This window comes from Nerophis ophidion, linkage group LG11 (assembly GCF_033978795.1).
Source record: "Nerophis ophidion isolate RoL-2023_Sa linkage group LG11, RoL_Noph_v1.0, whole genome shotgun sequence".
Lineage (NCBI taxonomy): Eukaryota > Metazoa > Chordata > Actinopteri > Syngnathiformes > Syngnathidae > Nerophis > Nerophis ophidion.
This window is the reverse complement of record NC_084621.1, coordinates 3,306,042-3,332,196: the sequence shown is the minus strand read 5'-3', so window position 1 is coordinate 3,332,196 and position 26,155 is coordinate 3,306,042. Positions and strand designations below refer to the sequence as shown.

Sequence of the window (26,155 nt, the reverse complement as noted above, 5' to 3'; positions counted from 1 at the left end):
TGCCTATGCGCGCATCTCTAACCCACACAGTCACGGGGAGGACATGCAAACTCCACACAGAAAGATCCCGATTTTGTCCATCCTAATTGTAGGGATGGATGTAATTAATTAAATTAATTGATCCTATTATTAAAAAGTAGAAAAATACTATGTTAAAATCAAATTTCAACCGTCTCCTAAAAACGCAACAAAGTGAACTTTTTACAGATTTTAATGTAATCTGTGTCAGAGCAGAGCTGGGCAAATATTTTGAATCTGGAGCCACATTGAGAGAGAAAAAATATGTCTGCGTGTATAAATGAAACATACATGTTTAGCTGTAAAAATCTGCTGTTCAGTATGTGTGTTGGGGTCGCTTTTTTTCAGGAACACTCATACCAAAAGTCATATTGTCCGATTGAGTTCTAAAAACATAATGACAGACCACCTCAAAAAAACGGAAAGGAATTTTACAATGTTTTCTAAATGGGACACCCAAAATGTACATGTAAAGAAAGAAAGTGGGATTTACAATATTAAAGACCTACTGAAAGCCACTACTAGCGACCACGAAGTCTGATAGTTTATATATCAATGATGAAATATTAACATTGCAACACATGCAAATACGGCCGCTTTAGTTTACTAAATTGCAATTTTAAATTTCCCACGAATCCTGTTGAAAACGTCGCGGATTGATGACGCGTGCTTGTGACGTTATTGGTTGGAGCGGACATTTTATCCCAGCACCACTCACGGCTAAAAGTCGTCCGTTTTAATCGCATAATTACACAGTATTCTGGACATCTGTGTTTCTAAATCTTTTGCAAATTGTTCAATTAATAGTGGAGACAACAAAGAAGAATGCATTTCGTGGAAAGCGGTGGATTTCGGCCGGCTGTAGCAACACAAACACAGCCAGTGTTTCTTTGTTTTAATATGGAACAGAGGGGTCAAGCGAACATAGTTCTCTACCACATGTCAACCGGCAGGTTTCGGTGAGAAAATTGTGGTAATAAGTTGGCTGTTACTGGAGACTTGAGCGGAGCTTGCGTCCTCCTGCAGCTGTCAAAGAGGCAGCTGCGACTTTCTTGGCTCCTCCATGGCTTCACTCAGAGACACTGGCGGTCACCACACCCCTCCGACTTTCATGTATGATTTTATAATCTCACTAAATCACTACTAACACAATAATCAGATAAGGGATTTTCCAGAATTATCCTAGTAAATGTGTCTAATAACATCTGAATCGCTCCTGCCCTCTTTTTTTTTTCTTGTAGTTTTTCACTCTCACTTTCCCCATCCACGAATCTTTCATCCTCGCTCAAATTAATGGGGAAATTGTCGCTTTCTCTGGTCAGAATCGCTCGCGCTGCTGGTGTCTATGATTGTAATCAATGTGCGGATGTGAGGAGCCCTCACACCGGTGACGTTACGCGCACATCGTCTGCTACTTCCGGTACAGGCAAGGCTTTTTTATTAGCGACCAAAAGTTGCAAACTTTATCGTCGATGTTCTCTACTAAATCCTCTCAGCAAAAATATGGCAATATTGCGAAATGATCAAGTATGACACATAGAATGGAAAATCTCATTTCAGTAGGCCTTTAAATATGAACAATAAAACACTGAATATTAACAACATACGAATGTTGCTCATCTGTTACTTCTTAGAGCAGCTCCTCCATAGACATCTTTTACAATCAAGCAAAACCCAACAAAAATGTACAAAACAGCAAAATATGAATGCAGAGGGTAATAAACACCTACAATATAATATATTATCACGTAAAAATCTGTTTTCGACACACGTTTTTTGGTCTGGCTGCTCTGAAAACAAACCCCGCCCACTTTGCTTTGTTCCAGGTCTGAGCTGCTGTGACGTAGATAACAGTAATAACTCCTGCAACACTCAAAAGCGCAGATTTCAACCATTGAAATACCTTCTATAATTCAAGACTTGCGGTCATTTCAAAACATCGCTGCACATCATAATAGCAGCGACAGTTTTGATGTTAAAGGTCTAAAAAAAAATGTAGAACGTGATTGAAAATTTTAACAGGCTGCACGTGGCCCGCGGGCCGTCTTTTGCCCAGGTCTGTCGTAGAGCATCAGTTGTGAGAAAAAAATCCCTCAGAAGTGAAGGAAAAACATCCTTTCTTATCAATCAATCAATGTTTATTTATACAGCTCTAAATCAAAAGTGTCTCAAAGGGCTGCATAAGCCACAACGACATCCGCAGTTCAGCACCCACATAAGGGCAAGGAAAAACTCACAACCCAGTGGGACGTCGATGAGAATGATTATGAGTAATATCATGAAAATGATATTAATTTGGATCTGCCACAAGAGATGAACTCGCTCGGTGTTAACGCCCACTACTTCACGGAGAACAGGTATTGTAAAAAAAAAAAAAAAATGGTAAAAAGCTCCGCTACACATTTTAAAAGACAGCTCGGGAATATGCCAACAATCTGTCAGTCATCTGTAGCTGTGGGAGCTCTTTGATCATTTGGTATTCCTTCAACAAATAGGCTTTAAATTATATTATGACTTTTCTTGAAACAATATAATTGTATTAATTTGACATTCTCAGCTGCATTCAGGCGGAAGGCGGTGTACACCCTGGACAAGTCGCCACCTCAGCTGAGATAGGCTCCTGCAGCCCCCGCGAGCCCGAAAGGGACAAACAGTAGAAAATGGATGGATAATTTAACATTGTAACTTCTTCCTCACACTGGTTTTTAATAGATATCGCAGGAATGTAACTGAACAATAACCCACATGACAGCTACACGCAGAAGCGTATTAATCAATACAACTTCTTCACTCCTTTTTTGTGTGAATGTGTATCCTTTGCAGCTATTTCCTTCTACATGCATCTCCTTCCACAGGAGCATGAGTAATGAAAAGATTTAACACTTGCCTGCTCCAGTGCACCGAGTGCAGAAGCCATACCAAGGGTCTCAAACCTTTTTTTTTCCTTCTTGGAGTTACTTTTTAATGTGGCAATGGAGGAGGGCTTCTCCTTTTTTCAACATTTAATTTCATAGATTTTTGCTCTCAGAACAAACTGAACAAGCTTGTTATTTCCAGAATTAACTCGTTGCACCAGTCGAAGTTTTAAAATAAGATTTGGATCAGAATAATGAAAACGTCCACACCTATGCACATCCCACCTATGTATATTTATTTTGGTCTGTTTTTATTGCATACAAATATTCTTTTATTCCATCACATATGCATTGCATATGCATTACTACTTTTTAATTTTTATTCACCAAAAAAAGTACACAACATATAAAAACAATGAATAAGAATAGTTTGCCTCCCTTTATACAAACCCCGTTTCCATATGAGTTGGGAAATTAAGTTAGATGTAAATATAAACGGAATACAATGATTTGCTAATCCTTTTCAACCCATATTCAGTTGAATGCACTACAAAGACAACATATTTGATGTTCAAACTCATAAAGTTCTTTTTTTTTTTTGCAAACAATAATTAACTTAGAATTTCATGACTGCAACAGGTGTCAAAGTAGTTGGGAAAGGGCATGTTCACCACTGTGTTACATCACCTTTTTTTAACAACATTCAATAAACGTTTGGGAACTGAGGAAACTAATTGTTGAAGCTTTGAAAGTGGAATTATTTCCCATTCTTGTTTTATGTAGAGCTTCAGTCGTTCAACAGTCCGGGGTCTCAGTTGTCGTATTTTACGCTTCATAATGTGCCACACATTTTTGATGGGAGACAGGTCTGGACTGCAGGTGGGCCAGGAAAGTACCCGCACTCTTTCTTTTCCGAAGCCACGCTGTTGTAACACGTGCTGAATGTGGCTTGGCATTGACTTGCTGAAATAAGCAGGGGCGTCCATGAAAAAGACAGAGCTTAGATGGCAGCATATGTTGTTCCAAAACCTGTATGTACCTTTCAGCATTAATGGTGCCTTCACAGATGTGTAAGTTACCCCTGCCTTGGGCACTACTGCACCCCCATACCATCACACATGCTGGCTTTTGAACTTTGCGTCGATAACAGTCACAATGTCGAATATTTCCAAAAACAATGTGAAATGTGGACTTGTCAGACCACAGAACATTTTTCCACTTTGCATCAGTCCATCTTAGATGACCTCGGGCCCAGAGAAGCCGGCGGCGTTTCTGGATGTTGTTGATAAATAGCTTTCGCTTTGCATAGTAGAGCTTCAACTTGCACTTACAGATGTAGTGACCAACTGTATTTAGTGACAGTGGTTTTCTGAAGTGATCCTGAGTCCCTGTGGTGATATCCTTTAGAGATTGATGTCTGTTTTTGATACAGTGTCATCTGAGGGATCGAATGTCACGGTCATTCAATGTTGGTTTCTGGCCATGCCGCTTACGTTGAGTGATTTCTCCAGATTCTCTGAACCTTTTGATGATATTATGGAGCATAGATGTTGAAATCCCTAAATTTCTTGCAATTGCACTTTGAGAAATGTTCTTAAATTGTTTGACTATTTGCTGACGCAGTTGTGGACAAAGGGGTGTACCTCGCCCCATCCTTTCTTGTGAAAGACTGAGCATTTCTTGGGAAGCTGTTTTTATACCCAATCATGGCACCCACCTGTTCCCAATTAGCCTGCACACCTGTGGGATGTTCCAAATAAGTGTTTGATGAGCATTCCTCAACTTTATCAGTGTTTATTCCCATCTTTCCCCACTTTGTCATGTGTTGATGCCATGACATTCTAAAGTTATTGATTAGTTGAAAAAAAAAAGTTTATCAGTTTGAACATCAAATATGTTGTCTTTGTAGCATATTCAACTGAATATGGGTTGAAAATGATTTGCAAATCATTGTATTCTGTTTATATTTACATCTAACACAATTTCCCAACTCATATGGAAACAGGGTTTGTATAAAAAATATAAATAAAACTGGAATACAAATTAAGACGATATAAAAATATTAAATTGTACGACACTGCCAGGTGTGTACACAGCTGAACAACTTTACAAATCCACAGCAAAACAATTCACCGGAAAGTGAATCCAAATATTGCTACGATTCTTTTGACTCTGTCCAGTCGTGTCTTGGTAATTTGTGTAAAAAGTTGCTCACAACTGCAAATCGGGTTTCATCATTCACCTAAAAAAGGTGACTCTTTCACAAATGTCACATCTCTTATGTACTACTGGAAGCCTGCAAGCGACGGGTTGGAGACTCCTGAGCTACACATGTTCCTTCTTGAAAAGGCCCCCAAAAATATCTTATGGAGGCATATGTGGATGTGTTTCTTTGCCCTCTTGCAGGGGCATGATGCATAAATAAATCATGGAATCGGTCAGCAGTACTTTTGGTTGAAAAGTGAAGCTGGGATTTAGTGGGAAATGCCTCTCTCTCCTGCGCCATGTCCCATAGGAGGAGGAAGTGAGGAGAGGATATACAAACCCTGTTTCCATATGAGTTGGGAAATTGTGTTAGATGTAAATATAAACAGAATACAATTTGCAAATCCCTTTTAACCCATATTCAGTTGAATGCACTACAAAGACAAAATATTTGATGTTCAAACGCATAAACTTAATTTTTTTTTGCAAATAATAAATAACTTTGAATTTCATGGCTGCAACACGCGCCAAAGTAGTTGGGAAAGGGCATGTTCACCACTGTGTTACATCACCTTTTCTTTTAACAACACTCAATAAACGTTTGGGAACTGAGGAAACTAATTGTTGAAGCTTTGAAAGTGGAATTCTTTCCCATTCTTGTTTTATGTAGAGCTTCAGTCGTTCAACAGTCCGGGGTCTCCCTTGTCGTATTTTACGCTTCATAATACGCCTCACATTTTCCATGGGAGACAGGTCTGGACTGCAGGCGGGCCAGGAAAGTACCCGCACTCTTTTTTTACGAAGCCACGCTGTTGTAACACCTGTCTTGCTGAAATAAGCAGGGGCGTCCATGATAACGTTGCTTGGATGACAACATGTGTTGCTCCAAAACCTGTATGGACTTTTCAGCATTAATGGTGCCTTCACAGATGTGTAAGTTACCCATGCCTTGGGCACTAATACACCCCCGTACCATCACAGATGCTGGCTTTTCAACTTTGTACCTATAACAATCTGAATGGTTATTTTCCCCTTTGTTCCAGAAGACACCACGTCATCTGTTTCCAAATATAATTTGAAATGTGGATTCGTCAGACCACAGAACACTTTTCCACTTTGCATCAGTCCATCTTAGGTGAGCTCGGGCCCAGCCAAGCCGGCTGCGTTTCAGGATATTGTTGATAAATGGGTTTGGCTTTGCATAGTAGAGTTTTAACTTGTACTTACAGACGTAGCGACCAACTGTAGTTACTGACAGTGGTTTTATGAAGTGTTCCTGAGCCCATATGGTGATATCCTTTACACACTGTCGGTTTTTGACGCAGTCGCCTGAGGGATCAAAAGTCCATAATATCATCGCTTACGTGCAGTGATTTCTCCAGATTCTCTGAACTTTTTGATGATTTTACGGACCGTAGATGGTAAAATCCCTAAATTCCTTTCAATAGCTCGTTGAGAAATGTTGGTCTAAAACTGTTCGACAATTTTCTTACAAATTGGTGACCCTCGCCCCATTCTTGTTTGTGAATTACTTAGCATTTCATGGAAGCTGCTTTTATACCCAATCATGGCACCCACCTGTTCCCAATTAGCCTGCACACCTGTGGGATGTTCCATATAAGTGTTTGATGAGAATTCCTCAACTTTATCAGTATTTATTGCCACCTTTCCCAACTTCTTTGTCACATGTTGCAGCCATCAAATTCTAAAGTTAATGATTATTTGAAAAAAAAAACAAATGTTTATGAGTTTGAACATCAAATATGTTGTCTTTGTAGCATATTCAACTGAATATGGGTTGAAAAGGATTTGCAAATCCTTGTATTCTGTTTATATTTACATCCAACACAATTTCCCAACTTGTATGGAAACGGGGTTTGTAATAGGAATGGTCCCTGTTTCCTTTTTACGAGCACAGAGCAGCAATTCTTGTCGGGTGGACATCAAGACATCCTCCAACTGTAATGAGCCCACCGAGCTGGAGATTGTTCACTCTTCCAGCTCTATGCCACATATCATGTGGTGGAAACAGAAGTGACTGACCGACACGTGACTCACTACTTCCAAAAGACAGGGTTTTTCAACCTTTTTTAAACCAAGGCACATTTTTTTTATTGAAACAATCCTGAGGCACAGCACGAGCAGAAAGCACTCGGTAGCTGATATTGACAATGAAAAGTTGTTATGACTTTAAACCATGGGTGTCAAACTCTGGCCCGCCGTGTAATTTCATTTGGCCCTTTAGGCAATATCACATGAACATTAGAGGTGGCCCGCCAGTTTTATTCAGCGGCAGTGACTCCTACTCCTACTTAACACTCCCGATTTTCCCGGGAGACTCCTGAATTCTAGTGCCCCTCCCGAAAATCTCAATCATTCTCCTGAATTTCGCTCAATTTCCACCGGGACAACTTAAAGTACTTAAAGGTACTGCCTTTAGCGTCCCCTCCACCATGTCGTCACGTCCGCTTTTCCTCCATACAAACAGCATGCCAGCCCAGTCACACACACACAAGTGAATGCAATGCACACTTGCTCAACAGCCATACAGGTCACACCGAGGGTAGCCGTATAAACAACTTTAACTGTCACGTGGGGGTCGCATTTTAATGCGGGATCGTTCCTCCAATGCAAACATAGACACTCCAGACAACAACGTAAAGGTAAGGTGATTTAATAACAAAAACCCTGGTGCAAAAACAGACAAAAAGAACAAAAGAAATGCGTTTCGAAACGCACAGAAGCTAATGCTAACATTAGCACAGGATCAGGAAACAAGAAATCTAGAACAAACCAACGTTAACAGTTGCATACCGCAAACAAGGGACCAAAACCGACTGACGGGACAAGGCAGGCTTAAATAGGAAAGTAATTAACAAAAACAGGTGTGCATCTGGAACCCGCAGCAGGTGAAATTAATACGTTACCATGGTGACCAAACTCACTCACAAGGTACACAAACAACAAAGGGAGTCCAAACTAACAGAAAATAACCGAACTAAACATGATCCAGACCACGGATCATGACATTAACACTGTTACAAATATGCGCCACACTGTGAACCCACAACAAACAAGAATGACAAACACATTTCGGGAGAACATCCGCACCGTAACACAACATAAACACAACAGAACAAATACCCAGAACCAATGCAGCACTAACTCTCTTGGGACGCTACAATATACACCCCCCAACTTTGCCCCCCTGAGCCCCGACATTAATGAACTAGCATCTAAGAAAAGATGCCAGGTATCTGTTAAGCACATCAGATTAGATCAGTGTGTCGCAAGCTGAGCAGTAGAAAGACCTGAATGGTTGATTTATTCAGTTTTATTTCAAAAGTATTAGCTTGTGGAAAAAGTTAATATTGATATTTACCTCAGAGGGCTGCAAATAGAAAAGAGGCATTCCATTTTTTTATCAAAATTTTATTTAATATGCCAATTATGTTTTTTCATTTGTTTTTTTGATAGTTGATTTTGCACTATTAAGTTATATAAGCGTTGCCTGTTCCATATTAAAGCAAATCAGTGTAGCAAACTGAGCAATAATTAACGTTTTATTATTGCACTTTCTATTGTTACTTCAAGGCTTGAATGTTTGACTCATTCTTTATTGTTATTTTATCTTCAAATTTCGGTCCCCTGGGGGAGGAAGGGGGGGAGTTGCCCACATATGCGGTCCTCTCCAAGGTTTCTCATAGTCATCATTGTCACTGTCATTGACGTCCCACTGGGGTGAGTTTTCCTTGCCCTTATGTGGTCTCTACCGAGGATGGCGTTGTGGTTTGTGCAGCCCTTTGAGACACTGGTGATTCAGGGCTATATAAATAAACATTGATTGATTGATATTTACCTAAAAAGGCTGCAAATAGAAAATAGGCATTCAATTTGTATTTAATTTTTATTTGATATGCCATTGATATTTTTTAATTATTATTATTATTATTTCAAACTGGATTTTGCATGTCACTAAGTTATATAAGCCTTGCTTGTTCAATATTAAATGCAGAACTTGTTTGGGTCTCTATTAAAAGGTTAATTTGTTCAACCTTGGCCCGCGGCTTTGTTCACTTTTAAATATTGGCTCACTCTGTATTTGAGTTCTACACCCCTGCTTTAAACCATCACCAAGCATGCATCACCATAGCTCTTGTCTCAAAGTAGGTGTACTTACACCACCTGCCACATCACGCCATGACTTATTTGGAGGTTTTTTTTGCTGTTTTCCTGTGTGTAGTGTTTTAGTTCTTCTCTGTCGCTCCTATTTTGGTGTTTTTTCCTGTTTTGTCTGTATTTTCCTGTTGCGGTTTCCTGTCTTCCTTTGAGCACTATTCTCCAATCAAGACTATTTAAGTTGTGTGGACGCTATCCTTCTTTGTGGGGACATTGTTGATTGTCATGTCATGGGCGGATGTACTTTGTGGACGCCGTCTCTGCTCCACATGCTGTAAGTCTTTGCCGTCGTCCAGCATTTTGTGTTTTGCTTACTTTGCAGCCGGTTCGGTTTTAGTTTCGTTTTGCATCGCCATGCCTAAGCTTCAATGCTTTATATTAGCGGCACTCGCCTTTTGTTTATTTTTGGTTTAAGTTGAGATGTCCGATAATGGCTTTTTTGCCGATATCCAATATTCCGATATTGCCCGACTCTTAATTACCGATTTCGATATCAACTGATACCGACATATACAGTCGTGGAATGAACACATTATTATGCCTCATTTTGTTGTGATGCCGCACTGGATGCATTAAAGAATGTAACAAGGTTTTCCAAAATAAATCAACTCAAGTTATGGGAAAAAAATGCCAACATGGCACTGCCATATTTATTATTGAAGTCACAAAGTGCTTTTTTTTTAATACCGTTTTTCCTTGAATTGCCGCTGGGGCGCTAATTAATTTAAAACCTCTCCTCACTCCTGCGCTTACCATCGGCATGCAGTAAAAGCAAGCATGCGCTAATTATTTTAAAACCTCTTCTCACTCCGACACTTACCAAAGGCATGCAGTAAAACATTGAGTGTGATGTAAGCTTGGACCTTAAATCCCACTAAATAGCTCTTATTTCTTCTTTACTTTATGTGATTTAAAATTACCGGTATTGAAATCAGCCTCCTCCATTTTGAAAATGATGACAGGGGAAGTGTCACTCGTGACGTGACGAGTTTGACCAGGCGGTAATACTAAGCATGCGCTAATTATTTTGCAAAGCGAGTTTGACCCGACAGTAATTCAAGGCAGGCGCATACTATATGTCCTGCGGCAATTCAAGGAAATACGGTATGCCTCAAAACAGCAGCTTGGCATTTGGGAAATGCTCTCCCTGAGAGAGCATGAGGAGGTTGAGGTGGGAGGGTAGGGGTAGCGGGGGGTGTATATTGTAGCGTCCCGGAAGAGTTAGTGCTGCAAGGGTTTCTGGGTGTTTGTTCTGTTGTGTTTATGTTGTGTTACGGTGCGGATGTTCTCCCAAAATGTGTTCGCCATTCTTGTTTGGTGTGGGTTCACAGTGTGGCGCAGATTTGTAACAGTGTTAAAGTTGTTTATACGGCCACCCTCAGTGTGACATGTATGGCTGTTGACCAAGTATGCCTTGCATTCACTTGTGTGTGTGAAAAACTGTAGATATTATGTGAATGGGCCGGCACGCCCCCAATATAGTTGTCTGTGTGGAAATCTGCAGAAGCTTTGCCCTGGGAGATTTTCGGGAAAATCAGGAGGGGTTGGCAAGTATGACTGGGAGACACATCTGCTCTGTTCTTGTGGGGCGGCATGGCTCGGTTGGTAGAGTGGCCGTGCCAGCAACTTGGGGGTTGCTGGTTCAATTCCCGCTTGTGCCATCCTAGTTACTGCCGTTGTGTCCTTGGGCAAGACACTTTACCCACCTGCTCCCAGTGCCACCCACACTGGTTTAAATGTAACTTAGATATTGGGTGTCACTATGTAAAGCGCTATATAAATATAATTCAATTCACTTCTTCTCCTACGTCCGTGTACCACTCCATACAGCGCCGTTTTAAAAAGTCATAAATTTTACTTTTTGAAACCGATACCGATAATTTCCGATATTACATTTTAAAGCATTTATCGGCCGATAATATCGGCAGTACGATATTATCGGACATCTTTAGGTATAAGCATTAGATGCCTTTTTACCTGCATACTGCCTCTACATGTTGTGATCACGACATCTACAAAGCAATTAGTTACCTGCGCTGTACAGAAACATAATGGCACATTAATTGCGAATTATAATTACTGGTGTGCAAAAAGTATTTTTAACCCAATTAGGTAAAATTACGATACACCAGACTGTATGTCACGTGTGCCGCGGCACAGTGGTTGAAAAACACTGCCCTAATATAGCAGCGTGACCGACCCAGAGCTGCAGTCAGGGTGCGGGTGAGCTGCCTGTGAACACCGCAGCTCACCGGGCGACTACGTCAAGTCAGGCATGTTGGTTCCTCGGCTTGTCCTCGCTTGTGGGTAAAGTTCTGGTGAAAGGTAAGTTAAGATCTTACCTGCTCCCCATCCTTCTGGACTGGCACGCCATCTGCTGCTGAGGGGAGGAGACAACGGGGAGGGGACAGAGAAAGAGAGAAGAAACGTGTTGATTTCAGTGATTTCATTTGGAGACAAGAGCATTCATGATGTGTCCTTCAGTCCATGCTGCATAGGTCCATACTTGCCAAGCTTGACACCTCCGATTTCGGGAGGTGGGAGTTGGGGGGGTGTGGTCTGGGGTGGGGCGTTGTTGGGGGCGTGGTTAAGAGGGGAGGAATATATTTACAGCTATCCATCCATCCACTTTCTACCGCTTATTCCCTTTCGGTTCGCGAATGGCGCTGGTGCATATCTCAGCTACAATCGGGCGGAAGGCGGGTTACACCCTGGACAAGTCGCCACCTCATCGCAGTATGTGTAGAAATCTTTATAATTGTATCACTTGTTTATTTTTCAACAATTTTTTTAGTTATTTTTATATCTTTTTTTCCAAATAGTTCAAGAAAGACCACTACAAATGAGCAATATTTTGCACTGTTCCATCCATCCATCCATCCATCTTCTTCCGCTTATCCGAGGTCGGGTCGCGGGGGCAGCAGCCTAAGCAGGGAAGCCCAGACTTCCCTTTCCCCAGCCACTTTGTCTATCTCTTCCCGGGGGATCCCGTGGCGTTCCCAGGCCAGTCGGGAGACATAGTCTTCCCAACGTGTCCTGGGTCTTCCCCGTGGCCTCCTACCGGTTGGCCGTGCCCTAAACACCTCCCTAGGGAGGCGTTCGGGTGGCATCCTGACCAGATGCCCGAACCACCTCATCTGGCTCCTCTCACTGTTATACAATTTAATAAATCAGAAACTGATGACATAGTGCTGTATTTTACTTCTTTATTTTTTTTCTTTTCAACCAAAAATGCTTTGTTCTGATTAGGGGGTACTCGAATAAAACATTTTTTTACAGGGGGTACATCTCTGAAAAAAAGTTGAGAACCAAAAGCCGTAGATTTTATTTTCACATATGCATAGACAGTAGATGGCAGTTTTGTCCTGTTTAAGAGTTTCACAACGTTGCTGTTTACGGCAGACGAACTGCTTTACGGTAGACAAAAACGTGCTGCTGTTGTTGTGTGTTGTTGCCGCGCTAAACCCACATAAGAAACTAAAAACTCGCCCTCAATCATTCTACAGTTATAACTTCATTGGGAAGGCACTCTGTTTATATTGTGGGAAAGCGACTGCGGACGTGAAAACAGGCTGTAGACACATCACTCAGGTCTGCATGGAGCTGGAGGGGGCGTGGCCTCCAGCTCCGCCTGAATTTCAGGAGAAAATTTGTCCCGGGAGGTTTTCAGGAGAGGTGCTGAAATTTGGGAGTTTCCCGGAAAATCCGGGAGGGTTGGCAAGTATGCATATGTCTGTCATCTGCTATTTATCACTTGCAATGCTAAATGACAAATATATTTTTAAAAAAAGCACTGGACCTGCTCATATGAACTTGTTGCTTCTAGGCTAATAACTATCCTTGAACACATTTTTTTTGTTCAACAGTATTTAAACCAGGGGTGTCAAAGGGGCCGGCTCAGCCCATCGAACAGGATTTATCAGGCCCGCGGGATGAGTTTGCAAAGTATAAAAATGTTCGTGACATTTTGAATGGATGAAACAGTTGTTCTGAGTGTGTCCACTGGGTGTCGCAATTAGGGCTAGGCGATATGGCCTTTTTCTAATATCTCAATATTTTTTTTAGGCCATATCGCGGTACACGATATATATCTCCATATTTTGCCTTGGCCTTGAATGAACACTTGATGCATATAATCACAGCAGTATGATGATTCTATGTGTCTACATTCAAACATTCTTATTCATACTGCATTAATGTATGCTCATTTTAAACTTTCATGCAGAGAGGGGAATCACAACTAAGTCGATTTAGCAAAAGTGTGTTTATTAAACAGTTATAAAGCAGTGGCACAAACATTCACACTCACATTCACACACTAGGGCCAATTTAGTGTTGCCAATCAACCTATCCCCAGTCACGGGGAGAACATGCAAACTCCACAAATTGATTGAACCCAAGACTGCTCAGTACCTTCGTATTGTGAGGCACATGCACTAACCCCTCTCCCACCACGCTGCCCTGAACTGAACTAAATTAAAGTAAATAAACTTTGTTGTCGCCCTCGGTCCGGATTTATTAACCCTGCAATACATATTAGTTCCAGTTTGTTGATTGGCCGACAGAATTGTCACTTCTGTGTAACTGTTGAATGTATACAGTAATGGAATGGAAAGGAACTTAATTAAAAATAAGATGAATAACTGGATTAGAATTGGATCCATGTGGTTTGTACCAACTGTCAGGATAATGGTATGCAACACTGTACTCAGTCTTTGTTTACTTTGCTGCAAGTAAAAAAATCAGCCCTTAGAGAGACTTGTGATTAAGGGGTGTATAAATAAACTTTGATTGATTGATTGATTGATTGATTGATTGAAATATGGTCAATCTTCTAAGTGGTACAGGTAGCGGTCAATTGTATCTCTTGTTTAACCACCTTTGCTTAGAATTCAGTCGAAACTTTGCTTATACTTTCTTCTTTACTTTCTGCAGTTCTTTTTCTCAAGCCAGTTGGACTGTCAGTATCTTTCTGTTCATATAATTGGACAATTCTTGATGTTCCAGCAGATGTACTCGCTTTTTCTGAGGCTTGGATCTGAACGTCTTTTCACCGCAGTTCTAGCCGTGTTATCATCAAGCAAAAGGAAATGCACATTGATTTCAACAACGAGGAACTGTGAATGAAGGACAAGAATGGAGGACATCCAGCTTGTTTGTGTTCTCTATTCATGGCATCAGGCTGTTCTGTTACATGAAAAGATGGAATTTGTTTGGGATTTGTTTGCTGCCTTTCCAGTTCTGTTTCAATCAGACTAGATTGCAGCGCATCTGGCTCTACTCTTTATACTACTGTGACTGATACCACAATGGAAGGTTTCCAAATCAGTATCAGATTGGTACATCTCTGAATTTATTATCCCATATTAGGGTTGTACGGTATACTGGTATTAGCATAGTACTGCGATACTAATGAATCATATACGGTACTTTACCGCCTCTGAAAAGTACGGATCTAGTCGATACTACTATGATTACGTCAATATTTTTTGGCATCATAACATCTTCTTTCATTTTTTTTTTATTTATATTATGTTTATAAACTCAGGAAATATGTCCCTGGACACATGAGGACTTTGAATATGACCAATGTATGATCCTGTAACAACTTGGTATCGGATTGATACCCAAATTTGTGGTATCATCCAAAACTAATGTAAAGTATCAAACAACAGAAGAATATGTGATTATTACATTTTGACAGAAGTGTAGATAGAACATGTTAGAAGAGAAAGTAAACAGATATTAACAGTAAATGAACAAGTAGATTAATAAATCATTTTTTTACTATCAATCAATCAATCAATGTTTCCTTATATAGCCCGAAATCACTAGTGTCTCAAAGGGCTGCACAAACCACAACACGAACCACTACGACATCCGCGGTAGGCCCACATAAGGGCTTTTACTACTTGTCCTTAATATTGTTGACAAAATAATAGAATGGAGAATGACACAATATGTTACTGCATATGTCAGCAGCCTTTGTTTGCTTACTTACGAATAAAAGACAAATTGTTTATGTCATGTTTTGTGGTCACGTTCGGTTTGGTTTTGGACTCATTGTGCACTCTTGTTTGTTTTGTCACCATGACAACTCATTAGTTTCACCTGTTGTGTGTTCACGACTCACACACCTGATTTGTCTGGACTCACGCACCTGTCAATCACTGCACCACTATTTAAGCCTGTAGTTGCCAGGCAGTCAGCCTGGCAACATCACACTCCTGACACTTCTGATTGATCATTTCTTGCCATAGTTTCATGCTTTTTACGTCACAGTAAGCGCCGTTTTGTTTCATGTCCTTAGTCTGTTTATGTGTTAGCTTTGTTCCTGCGTTAAATTTGTTCCCCGCCTTGTGCGCGCCCTTCGTTTTTGTAGTACTTTTGAGTGTTAAAATTAAAATATGTCGTTACCTTCACGTCGTGTCCGGTCCAGTCGCTTTGCAACGCGGGAAAACAAACCTCACCAAAGTCCACGTCATGACAGTTTAGTATGTTCACTATATAATTTAGGGACAAACTTGCAATAAGAAACATGTTTAAGGTAGGGCTGGGCGATGCGATATATCGCGGGTTTGTCTCTGTGCGATATAGAAAATGACTATATCGTAATATTCGAGTATACGTTCTCACGCAGTTGTTTTTAGCTGCGGGCATTACACTACAGGCTCTTCCCACTCCTTCTTGTGTCTCTTTCTCACAGGGAGTAAAACAAGCCCGCCTTCTTTCATACGTCACTTATTGTCACGTCATACGTCACATACGTATACACTCTAGCCCAGCAGAGAAGTAGCAGCGTTGCTAACGTTAGCCGTGATGCTAGCGGAGTGTTGCAAAGGTGCGAAAGAAGATGTGAATCTGGTTACAAATGAAGGAAGAATTAATTCCCAAGGCGGTGGTTCGGTTTCAAGCGGGAATATGTCGAATAGACAACTTTCATTTGTCAAGTGTGGGGCACAAACGTTGCTACCAAAAGTAGCATTACTGCTAATATGTAGCATCGTTTGAAAAGTCACCTGCTAATAACTTTAATAAAAAGTGAAGTGAATTATATTTATATGGCACTTTTTCTCTATTGACTCAAAGTGCTTTACATAGTGAAACCCAATATCTAAGTTACATTCAAACCAGTGTGGGTGGCACTGGGAGAAGGTGGGTAAAGTGTCTTGCCCAAGGACACAACGGCAGTGACTAGGATGGCGGATGCGGGAATCGAACCTGCAACCCTCAAGTTGCTGGCACGGCCGCTCTACCAACCGAGCTAAAAGGTTTTGGTCAATTGACTTAGTTGTGATTTCCTTCTTTGCATGAAAGTTTAAAAGTAGCACATATTAATGCAGTATGAAGAAGAATGTTTCAATGTCGACACATAGAATCACAGCAGTATGATGATTCTATGTATCAAGTGTTTATTTGAGGCTAAGGCAAAATATCGTAATATATATCGAAAAACCGCGGTATGGCCTAAAAATATCACAATATTAAAAAAAAGGCCATATCGCCCAGCCCTAGTTTAAGGTACCCTAAGATTTTTTTTGTTAAAATATAACCAATAATGCATTTTTTCCTGGTCCTCTTTATTTAGAAAAAAATATCTAAATAATTTTGGTATCGGAACAACACAAACTAAAATGCACCAGTCCATTTAAACACCTCACGTACAGTAAAGTCAACAAGAATGGCAGAGCAACACTAAGTCGTCTACAAGACCCTCCCATGTTGAACAAATGAATGTTATTATCCCTCCTGCTTCCCCACTCTTAAAATCCTAATTAAAACATTGGTTTAATTCGATAGAGTCTACTGGTAATTGGGTTTAAACGCAGCGACAGTCTCTAGGTGCCTGCTCTCTGTATCAGCTCTGTGTGTGCAACTCTCAGAGGGGCGCAGTCCTGTATCCTCAGTGTGGATGTGGATATTGCAGAGGCGATAGTGTAGTCCTGTATCCTCAGTGTGGATGTGGGTATTGCAGAGGCGATAGTGTAGTCCTGTATCCTCAGTGTGGATGTGGGTATTGCAGAGGCGATAGTGTAGTCCTGTATCCTCAGTGTGGATGTGGGTATTGCAGAGGTGATAGTGCAGTCCTGTATCCTCAGTGTGGATGTGGGTATTGCAGAGGCGATAGTGTAGTCCTGTATCCTCAGTGTGGATGTGGGTATTGCAGAGGCGATAGTGTAGTCCTGTATCCTCAGTGTGGATGTGGGTATTGCAGAGGCGATAGTGTAGTCCTGTATCCTCAGTGTGGATGTGGGTATTGCAGAGGTGATAGTGCAGTCCTGTATCCTCAGTGTGGATGTGGGTATTGCAGAGGCGATAGTGTAGTCCTGTATCCTCAGTGTGGATGTGGGTATTGCAGAGGCGATAGTGTAGTCCTGTATCCTCAGTGTGGATGTGGGTATTGCAGAGGCGATAGTGCAGTCCTGTATCCTCAGTGTGGATGTGGATATTGCAGAGGCAATAGTGTAGTCCTGTATCCTCAGTGTGGATGTGGATATTGCAGAGGCAATAGTGTAGTCCTGTATCCTCAGTGTGGATGTGGGTATTGCAGAGGCGATAGTGTAGTCCTGTATCCTCAGTGTGGATGTGGGTATTGCAGAGGCGATAGTGTAGTCCTGTATCCTCAGTGTGGATGTGGGTATTGCAGAGGCGATAGTGTAGTCCTGTATCCTCAGTGTGGATGTGGGTATTGCAGAGGCGATAGTGTAGTCCTGTATCCTCAGTGTGGATGTGGGTATTGCAGAGGCGATAGTGTAGTCCTGGATCCTCAGTGTGGATGTGGGTATTGCAGAGGCGATAGTGTAGTCCTGTATCCTCAGTGTGGATGTGGGTATTGCAGAGGCGATAGTGTAGTCCTGTATCCTCAGTGTGGATGTGGATATTGCAGAGGCGATAGTGTAGTCCTGTATCCTCAGTGTGGATGTGGATATTGCAGAGGCGATAGTGTAGTCCTGTATCCTCAGTGTGGATGTGGGTATTGCAGAGGCGATAGTGTAGTCCTGTATCCTCACTGTGGATGTGGGTATTGCAGAGGCGATAGTGTAGTCCTGTATCCTCACTGTGGATGTGGGTATTGCAGAGGCGATAGTGTAGTCCTGTATCCTCAGTGTGGATGTGGGTATTGCAGAGGCGATAGTGTAGTCCTGTATCCTCAGTGTGGATGTGGGTATTGCAGAGGCGATAGTGTAGTCCTGTATCCTCAGTGTGGATGTGGGTATTGCAGAGGCGATAGTGTAGTCCTGTATCCTCAGTGTGGATGTGGGTATTGCAGAGGCGATAGTGTAGTCCTGTATCCTCAGTGTGGATGTGGGTATTGCAGAGGCGATAGTGTAGTCCTGTATCCTCAGTGTGGATGTGGGTATTGCAGAGGCGATAGTGTAGTCCTGTATCCTCAGTGTGGATGTGGGTATTGCAGAGGCGATAGTGTAGTCCTGTATCCTCAGTGTGGATGTGGGTATTGCAGAGGCGATAGTGTAGTCCTGTATCCTCAGTGTGGATGTGGGTATTGCAGAGGCGATAGTGTAGTCCTGTATCCTCAGTGTGGATGTGGGTATTGCAGAGGCGATAGTGTAGTCCTGTATCCTCAGTGTGGATGTGGGTATTGCAGAGGCGATAGTGTAGTCCTGTATCCTCAGTGTGGATGTGGGTATTGCAGAGGCGATAGTGTAGTCCTGTATCCTCAGTGTGGATGTGGGTATTGCAGAGGCGATAGTGTAGTCCTGTATCCTCAGTGTGGATGTGGGTATTGCAGAGGCGATAGTGTAGTCCTGTATCCTCAGTGTGGATGTGGGTATTGCAGAGGCGATAGTGTAGTCCTGTATCCTCAGTGTGGATGTGGGTATTGCAGAGGCGATAGTGCAGTCCTGTATCCTCACTGTGGATGTGGGTATTGCAGAGGCGATAGTGCAGTCCTGTATCCTCACTGTGGATGTGGGTATTGCAGAGGCGATAGTGTAGTCCTGTATCCTCAGTGTGGATGTGGGTATTGCAGAGGCGATATTGTAGTCCTGTATCCTCAGTGTGGATGTGGGTATTGCAGAGGCGATAGTGTAGTCCTGTATCCTCAGTGTGGATGTGGGTATTGCAGAGGCGATAGTGTAGTCCTGTATCCTCAGTGTGGATGTGGATATTGCAGAGGCGATAGTGTAGTCCTGTATCCTCAGTGTGGATGTGGGTATTGCAGAGGCGATAGTGTAGTCCTGTATCCTCAGTGTGGATGTGGGTATTGCAGAGGCGATAGTGTAGTCCTGTATCCTCAGTGTGGATGTGGGTATTGCAGAGGCGATAGTGTAGTCACAGCCGCATTGGCCAATAATGGGCTCTTCCTCAGGAGCGCCAGTGAGAGTGGTTTGGCCGCGTAGACGTCCAGTGATGTCTCTGACCAACTGACCCAGTGATTCCTAAATATCAGCTCCACTCTGTCTATGATATCAGCCCTCCCTCTGAACGCCATCCAGTCCAATCAGATGATTGCAAAGGACACAGACCAGAAAGTGACCCTCACTTTGGGTCCAATCTGTGTTTGCCTGTAATTCTTTGTCAGGAGTCTCCTAGAATCGATTTGAGCAGCTACTTTGTGGATTAATGAAGTTTTATTTCCATTTGATTTGACCCACTTTCATCCCAGCGCACTTTGTGTGATTCTTCTTCTTGTCAGTGTGTGACTTTAAACAGCTTATGTATGTCAGGTGGAATTTAATTCAACTTTTTTCGTTCATGAAGACAGCCACAAAAAGCTAACACTTGAAATAAGAACTGAGGACTGCGCGAGAGGATTTTGCAATATTGTATTTGGACACCTGGCTTCACGGTGGCAGAGGGATTAGTGCGTCTGCCTCACAATACGAAGATCCTGCAGTCCTGGGTTCAAATCCGGGGTCGGGATCTTTCTGTGTGGAGTTTGCATGTTCTCCCCGTGACTGCGTGGGTTCTCTCCGGGTACTCCGGCTTCCTCCCACTTCCAAAGACATGCACCTGGGGATAGGTTGATTGGCAACACTAAATGGGCCCTAGTGTGTGAATGTTGTCTGTCTGTGTTGGCCCTGTGATGAGGTGGTGACTTGTCCAGGGTGTACCCCGCCTTATGCCCGATTGTAGCTGAGTTAGGCACCAGCGCCCCCCGCAACCCCAAATGGAATAAGCGGTAGAAAATGGATGGATGGATGGATGGACACCTGGCCATTATTCCTACTTGGTTTGTCCTGATACCAATATTTTAGTACAATGTATTTTGATAATTTTTGATATTTTCGGGGGCTTCACGGTGGCAGAGGGGTTAGTGCGTCTGCCTCACAATACGAAGATCCTGCAGTCCTGGGTTCAAATCCGGGGTCGGGATCTTTCTGTGTGGAGTTTGCATGTTCTCCCCGTGAATGCGTGGGTTCCCTCCGGGTACTCCGGCTTCCTCCCACCTCCAAAGACATGCACCTGGGGATAGGTTGATTGGCAACACTAAATTGGCCCTTGTGTGTGAATGTTGTCTGTCTATCTGTGTTGGCCCTGTGATGAGGTGGCGACTTGTCCAGGGTGTACCCCGCCTTATGCCCCATTGTAGCTGAGATAGGCGCCAGCGCCCCCTGGGACCACAAAGGGAATAAGCGGTACAAAATAGATGGATGGATGGACACCTGGCCATTATTCCTACTAGGTTTGTCCCGATACCAATATTTTAGTACAATGTATTTTGATAATTTTAGATATTTTCGGGGGCTTCACGGTGGCAGAGGGGTTAGTGCGTCTGCCTCACAATACGAAGATCCTGCAGTCCTGGGTTCAAATCCGGGGTCGGGATCTTTCTGTGTGGAGTTTGCATGTTCTCCCCGTGACTGCGTGGGTTCCCTCCGGGTACTCCGGCTTCCTCCCACTTCCAAAGACATGCACCTGGGGATAGGTTGATTGGCAACACTAAATTGGCCCTAGTGTATGAATGTTGTCTGTCTGTGTTGGCCCTGCGATGAGGTGGTGACTTGTCCAGGGTGTACCCCGCCTTATGCCCAATTGTAGCTGAGTTAGGCACCAGCGCCCCCCGCAAACCCAAATGGAATAAGCGGTAGAAAATGGATGGATGGACACCTGGCCATTATTCCTACTAGGTTTGTCCTGATACCAATATTTTAGTCATACTTGCGATGAGGTGGCGACTTGTCCAGGGTGTACCCTGCCTTCCGCCCGATTGTAACTGAGATAGGTGCCAGCGCCCCCCACGACCCCGAAAGGCAATAAGCGGTTAGAAAATGGATGGATGGATGCCAACCGTCCCGGATTTTCCCGAAATTCAGCGCCTCTCCCGAAAACCTCCCGGAAGAAATGTTATCCCGAAAATCTCCCGAAATTCAGCAGGAGCTGGAAGCCACGCCCCCTCCAGCTCCATGCGGACAGCGGACCTGAGTGGGGACAGCCTGTTTTCACGTCCGCTTTCCCACTATATTAACAGCTTTCCTGCCCAATCACGTTACAACATCTACAGATTTGAATAAAAAACTGCACACACAAGGAGACGAAGCAGAAGAACGAGGAAGTTACAGCCATGGCGACGCCGTCTGTAATAGAGTGATTCTATGTTGTCTGTTGCCATCTCCTGGTGAATGTTGGCTATAGTGTTATGGGGTTGCTTTTTGATTGGCCAACGATTTACGTGGTGTTGTGCACCTGACGGCAAGTGAGGGAGTCTGTTCTGATTCCTGAAGCCCACAGTAAAGAGACGTAACTTCATCACCTCGCCTGGTTGTTGAGTACAGTTAGTAGAACAACTGTGTTTTTAATACTGTGTATTTGATAGGTGCCGACTGAAATTCAACTATTTATTTTATTTATATATATAATAAAATAAATATATATATAGTTAGAATTCACTGAAAGTCAAGTATTTCATATATATATATATATATATATATATACATATAAAATATTCAAGTTGGTGAATTGTAGATGTAAATATACTCCTCCCCTCTTAACCACGGCACCGCCCCCAACCACGCCTCCGCCCCACCCCCGACAACACACCCACCCGCCCCCCACCTCCTTTAACCGGAGGTCTCAAGGTTGGCAAGTATGATTTTAGTACAATGTATTTTGATAATTTTAGGTATTTTCGGTACTTTTCTAAATAAGGGAGACCACAAAAAATTGCATTATTGGCTTTATTTTAACAAAATATCTTAGGGTACATGAAACATATGTTTCTTATTGCAATTTTGTCCTTAAATAAAATAGTGAAAGTACGAGACAACTTGTCTTTTGATCGTAAGTAAACAAACAAAGGCTCCTAATTAATCTGCTGATGTATATTGTGTCATTCATCATTGTATTATTTTTTTTTAATTTTGAGGGACAAGCTGTAAAAATGGATTATTCATCCACCTGTTACATTTACTGTTAATATCTGGTTTTCATTTTCAATTGTTGTATCTACACTTCTGTTAAAATGTAATAATCACTTATTCTTCTGTTGTTTGATACTTTACATTAGTTTTGGATGATACCAAAAATTTTGGTTCCAAGTAGTTACATGATCATACATTGGTCATATTCAAAGTCCTCATGTATCAAGGGACATATTTCCTGAGTTTATAAACATAATAAGGAAAAACATTTTTGTGACAATAAAACATATCGATGTATTTATAGTAGTATTGACTAAATATTAGGGCTGCGAATCTTTGGGTGTCCCATGATTCGATTCAATATCGATTCTTGGGGTCACGATTCGATAATATATCGATTTTTTTCGATTCGATTCTCAATTCAAAAAGGATATTTTTCCAATTCAAAACGATTCTGTATTCATTCAATAAATAGGATTTCAGCGGTTAGCTATCATATCCTCCTACGGAGCTACGGTGTGTTGTGAGAGATGTTTGGCTATTCTTCGTCGTGCAGGGATGATACTTGTAAGAAAAGTACTTTATTTGTCGCCATGTAGGCGAGGATTAGTGATTTAAAAGTAGCTAAATCACTGCAAATGGATGTTCGCCGCTAGCTAGCTAGCCATGTTTTAAAGCACCTCTTCCTGAGGGCGTTTCAGTGTTATAGTTTCACCTTTATCTTTAGTTTTTAGGCCAAAATGCATCCATCCTTCCTTTTCTTTCTACAGACTGTGTCTGCTTGTAAGTACTCTGTGATTGTGCGCTGCCGAACATACACTTCTGCTCGCAAAACCAGCAATGTCAGGAACCGGTACTTTTCAAACAGAGTATAGTACCATTTTTTTTATTCATTAGTACCGCGACACTATACCAGTCCACCGTACAACTCTAATACCTGTCGTAAAATCTGTGGTGTTATTTGAACATACAGACCCTGTTTCCATATGAGTTGGGAAATTGTGTTAGATGTAAATATAAACGGAATACAATGATTTGCAAATACTTTTCAACCCATATTATATTGAATGCACTACAAAGACAACATATTTGATGTTTAAACTCATAAACTTTATTTTTTTTTTGCAAATAATAATTAACTTAGAATTTCATGGCTGCAACACGTGCCAAAGTAGTTGGGAAAGGGCATGTTCACCACTGTGTTACATCACTTTTTCTTTTAACAACACTCAATTTACATTTGTGAACTGAGGAAACTAATTGTTGAAGCTTTGAAAGTGGAATTTTTTCCCCATTCTTGTTATATGTAGAGCTTCAGTCGTTCAACAATGCGGGCTCTCCGCTGTCATATTTTACACTTCATAATGCACCACACATTTTGGATGGGAGACAGGTCTGGACTGCAGGTGGGCCAGGAAAGTACCTGCACTCTTTTTTTACGAAGCCACGTTGTTGTAACACTTGTCTTGCTGAAATAAGCAGGGGCGTCCATGATAACGTTGCTTGGATGACAACATATGTTGCTCCAAAACCTGTATGGACCTTTCAGCATTAATGGTGCCTTCACAGATGTGTAAGTTACCCATGCCTTGGGCACTAATACACCCCCATACCATCACAGATGCTGCCTTTTGAACTTTGCGCCTATAACAATCCGAATGGTTATTTTCCTCTTTGTTCTGGGGGACATCACGTCCTCTGTTTCCAAATATAATTTGAAATGTGGACTCGTCAGACCACAGAACACCTTTCTACTTTCAATCAGTCCATCTTAGATGAGCTCGGGCCCAGCCAAGCCGGCAGCGTTTCAGGATGTCAGTTTTCGATGCAGTACCGCCTGAGGGATCAAAAGTCCGTAATATCATCACTTACGTGCAGTGATTTCTCCAGATTCTCTGAACCTTTTGATGATATCACGGGCCGTAGATGGTAAAATCCCTAAATTCCTTGCAATAGCTCATTGAGAAATGTTGTTCGAAAGCTATTCGACAATTTGCTTACAAAGTGGTGACCCTCACCCCATCCTTGTTTGTGAATTACTTAGCATTTCATGGAAGCTGCTTTTATACCCAATCATGGCACCCACCTGTTCCCAATTAGCCTGCACACCTGTGGGATGTTCCAAAAAAGTGTTTGATGAGCATTCCTCAACTTTATCAGTATTTATTGCCACCTTTCCCAACTTTTTTGTCACATGTTGCTGGCATCAAATTCTAAAGTTAATGATTATTTGCAAAAAAAAAAAAAAAATTCAGTTTGAACATCAAATATGTTGTCTTTGTAGCATATTCAACTGAATATGGCTTGAAAAGGATTTGCAAATCATTGTATTCTGTTTATATTTACATCTAACACAATTTCCCAACTCATATGGAAACGGGGTTTGTATTTTACTATTCTGGATATGGACAAAAATATACACTATATCCCGATACAGTGCTGGACGATGAAATAAATAATACATTTACCCGCAAAGGCATCTAAAAATGGACCGTGCTGTCTAAAAAAAACTGTCACACGTGCAAAAAGGGATTTTGCTCCTGAAATAAATCCATCAAAATTTTATAAAACTCGAGTAAAATTTTCCCCCATCTTTAAAACATGTTTAAAATAGATTTGAACTATAACTAAATGAAACCAATTGATCACTCGCACTGAGAGCATTGTGTATCCTCCTACCCTTACTGCGCCATGCACTTCCGAGGGTTCCTGGTTCAATCCCCACCTCCTCAGTTAGTTGTGAATGTGGAAATAGTGTCAGAAGCGCTTTGAGTACCTTCAAGGTAGAAAAGCTCTATACAAGTATAACACATTTACATTTACATCTAGCTCACACACTCGGTGTTCCAACACGGATGAAACTAGATCTTAGTTGAAGGAACTGGTCGGTAAAAGACAACGTTTTTTTCACCCCCACTAGACACAAACTGCACTGCGCGCCAGGAACTACGAGGGTCGGTGGGAATATTGAACAACAAATCAATGATAGAAGTGACAAACTTGCCATCCAAACAACACCATGTTTGTTGACAAGGTCATACAGCTATATTAAGATGAGGCAACACAAACCAGTGAAAGATTTCAAAGAGCTCCGTGTCAGAGCCGAAAAACTGCAGCTGCCTTGGAAGCTATCGAAAACGGCTCAAACTCAGACTACTGAGTGGACTCGCTGACGTCACTAAGCAACAGGCATCGCCTTTTAAAAGCCACACAGACGCACACACTGCTGTCATGTACAGCACAGGCCAAAGTTTGGACACACCTTCTGAATCACAACACAACTGATGGTCCCAACCCCATTGAATAAAGCAAGAAATTCCACTAATCAACCTTGATAAGGCACACCTGAGAAGTGAAAACCATTTCAAGTGGCTCCCTTTTAGAATTGAATAGAATGGACTTTATTGTCATTATATTTGCATATAACGAGATAAAAGGCCTATTGAAGGCCACTACTAGCGACCACGCAGTCTGATAGTTTATATATCAATGATGAAATATTAACATTGCAACACATGCCAATACGGCCTTTTTAGTTTACTAAATTGCAATTTTAAATTTAGCGCTAAGTATCCT

The 26,155-nt window shown here is 41.9% G+C and overlaps 1 protein-coding gene across 8 annotated transcripts in view; it reads right to left on the bottom strand.

The window, feature by feature from the left end:
- The window catches only part of fam131bb (family with sequence similarity 131 member Bb), a 95,273-nt gene that overhangs the window by 41,564 nt on the left and 27,554 nt on the right, over positions 1-26,155 (bottom strand). For 5 of the 8 annotated variants that reach the window (XM_061914930.1, XM_061914934.1, XM_061914935.1 and 2 more), the window contains exon 2: positions 11,600-11,637. In XM_061914930.1, the coding sequence (XP_061770914.1) occupies positions 11,600-11,637 (38 nt within the window). The remainder of the gene's footprint in view (positions 1-11,599; positions 11,638-26,155) is intronic. The other 3 variants (XM_061914936.1, XM_061914929.1, XM_061914933.1) reach the window with 1 other exon arrangement.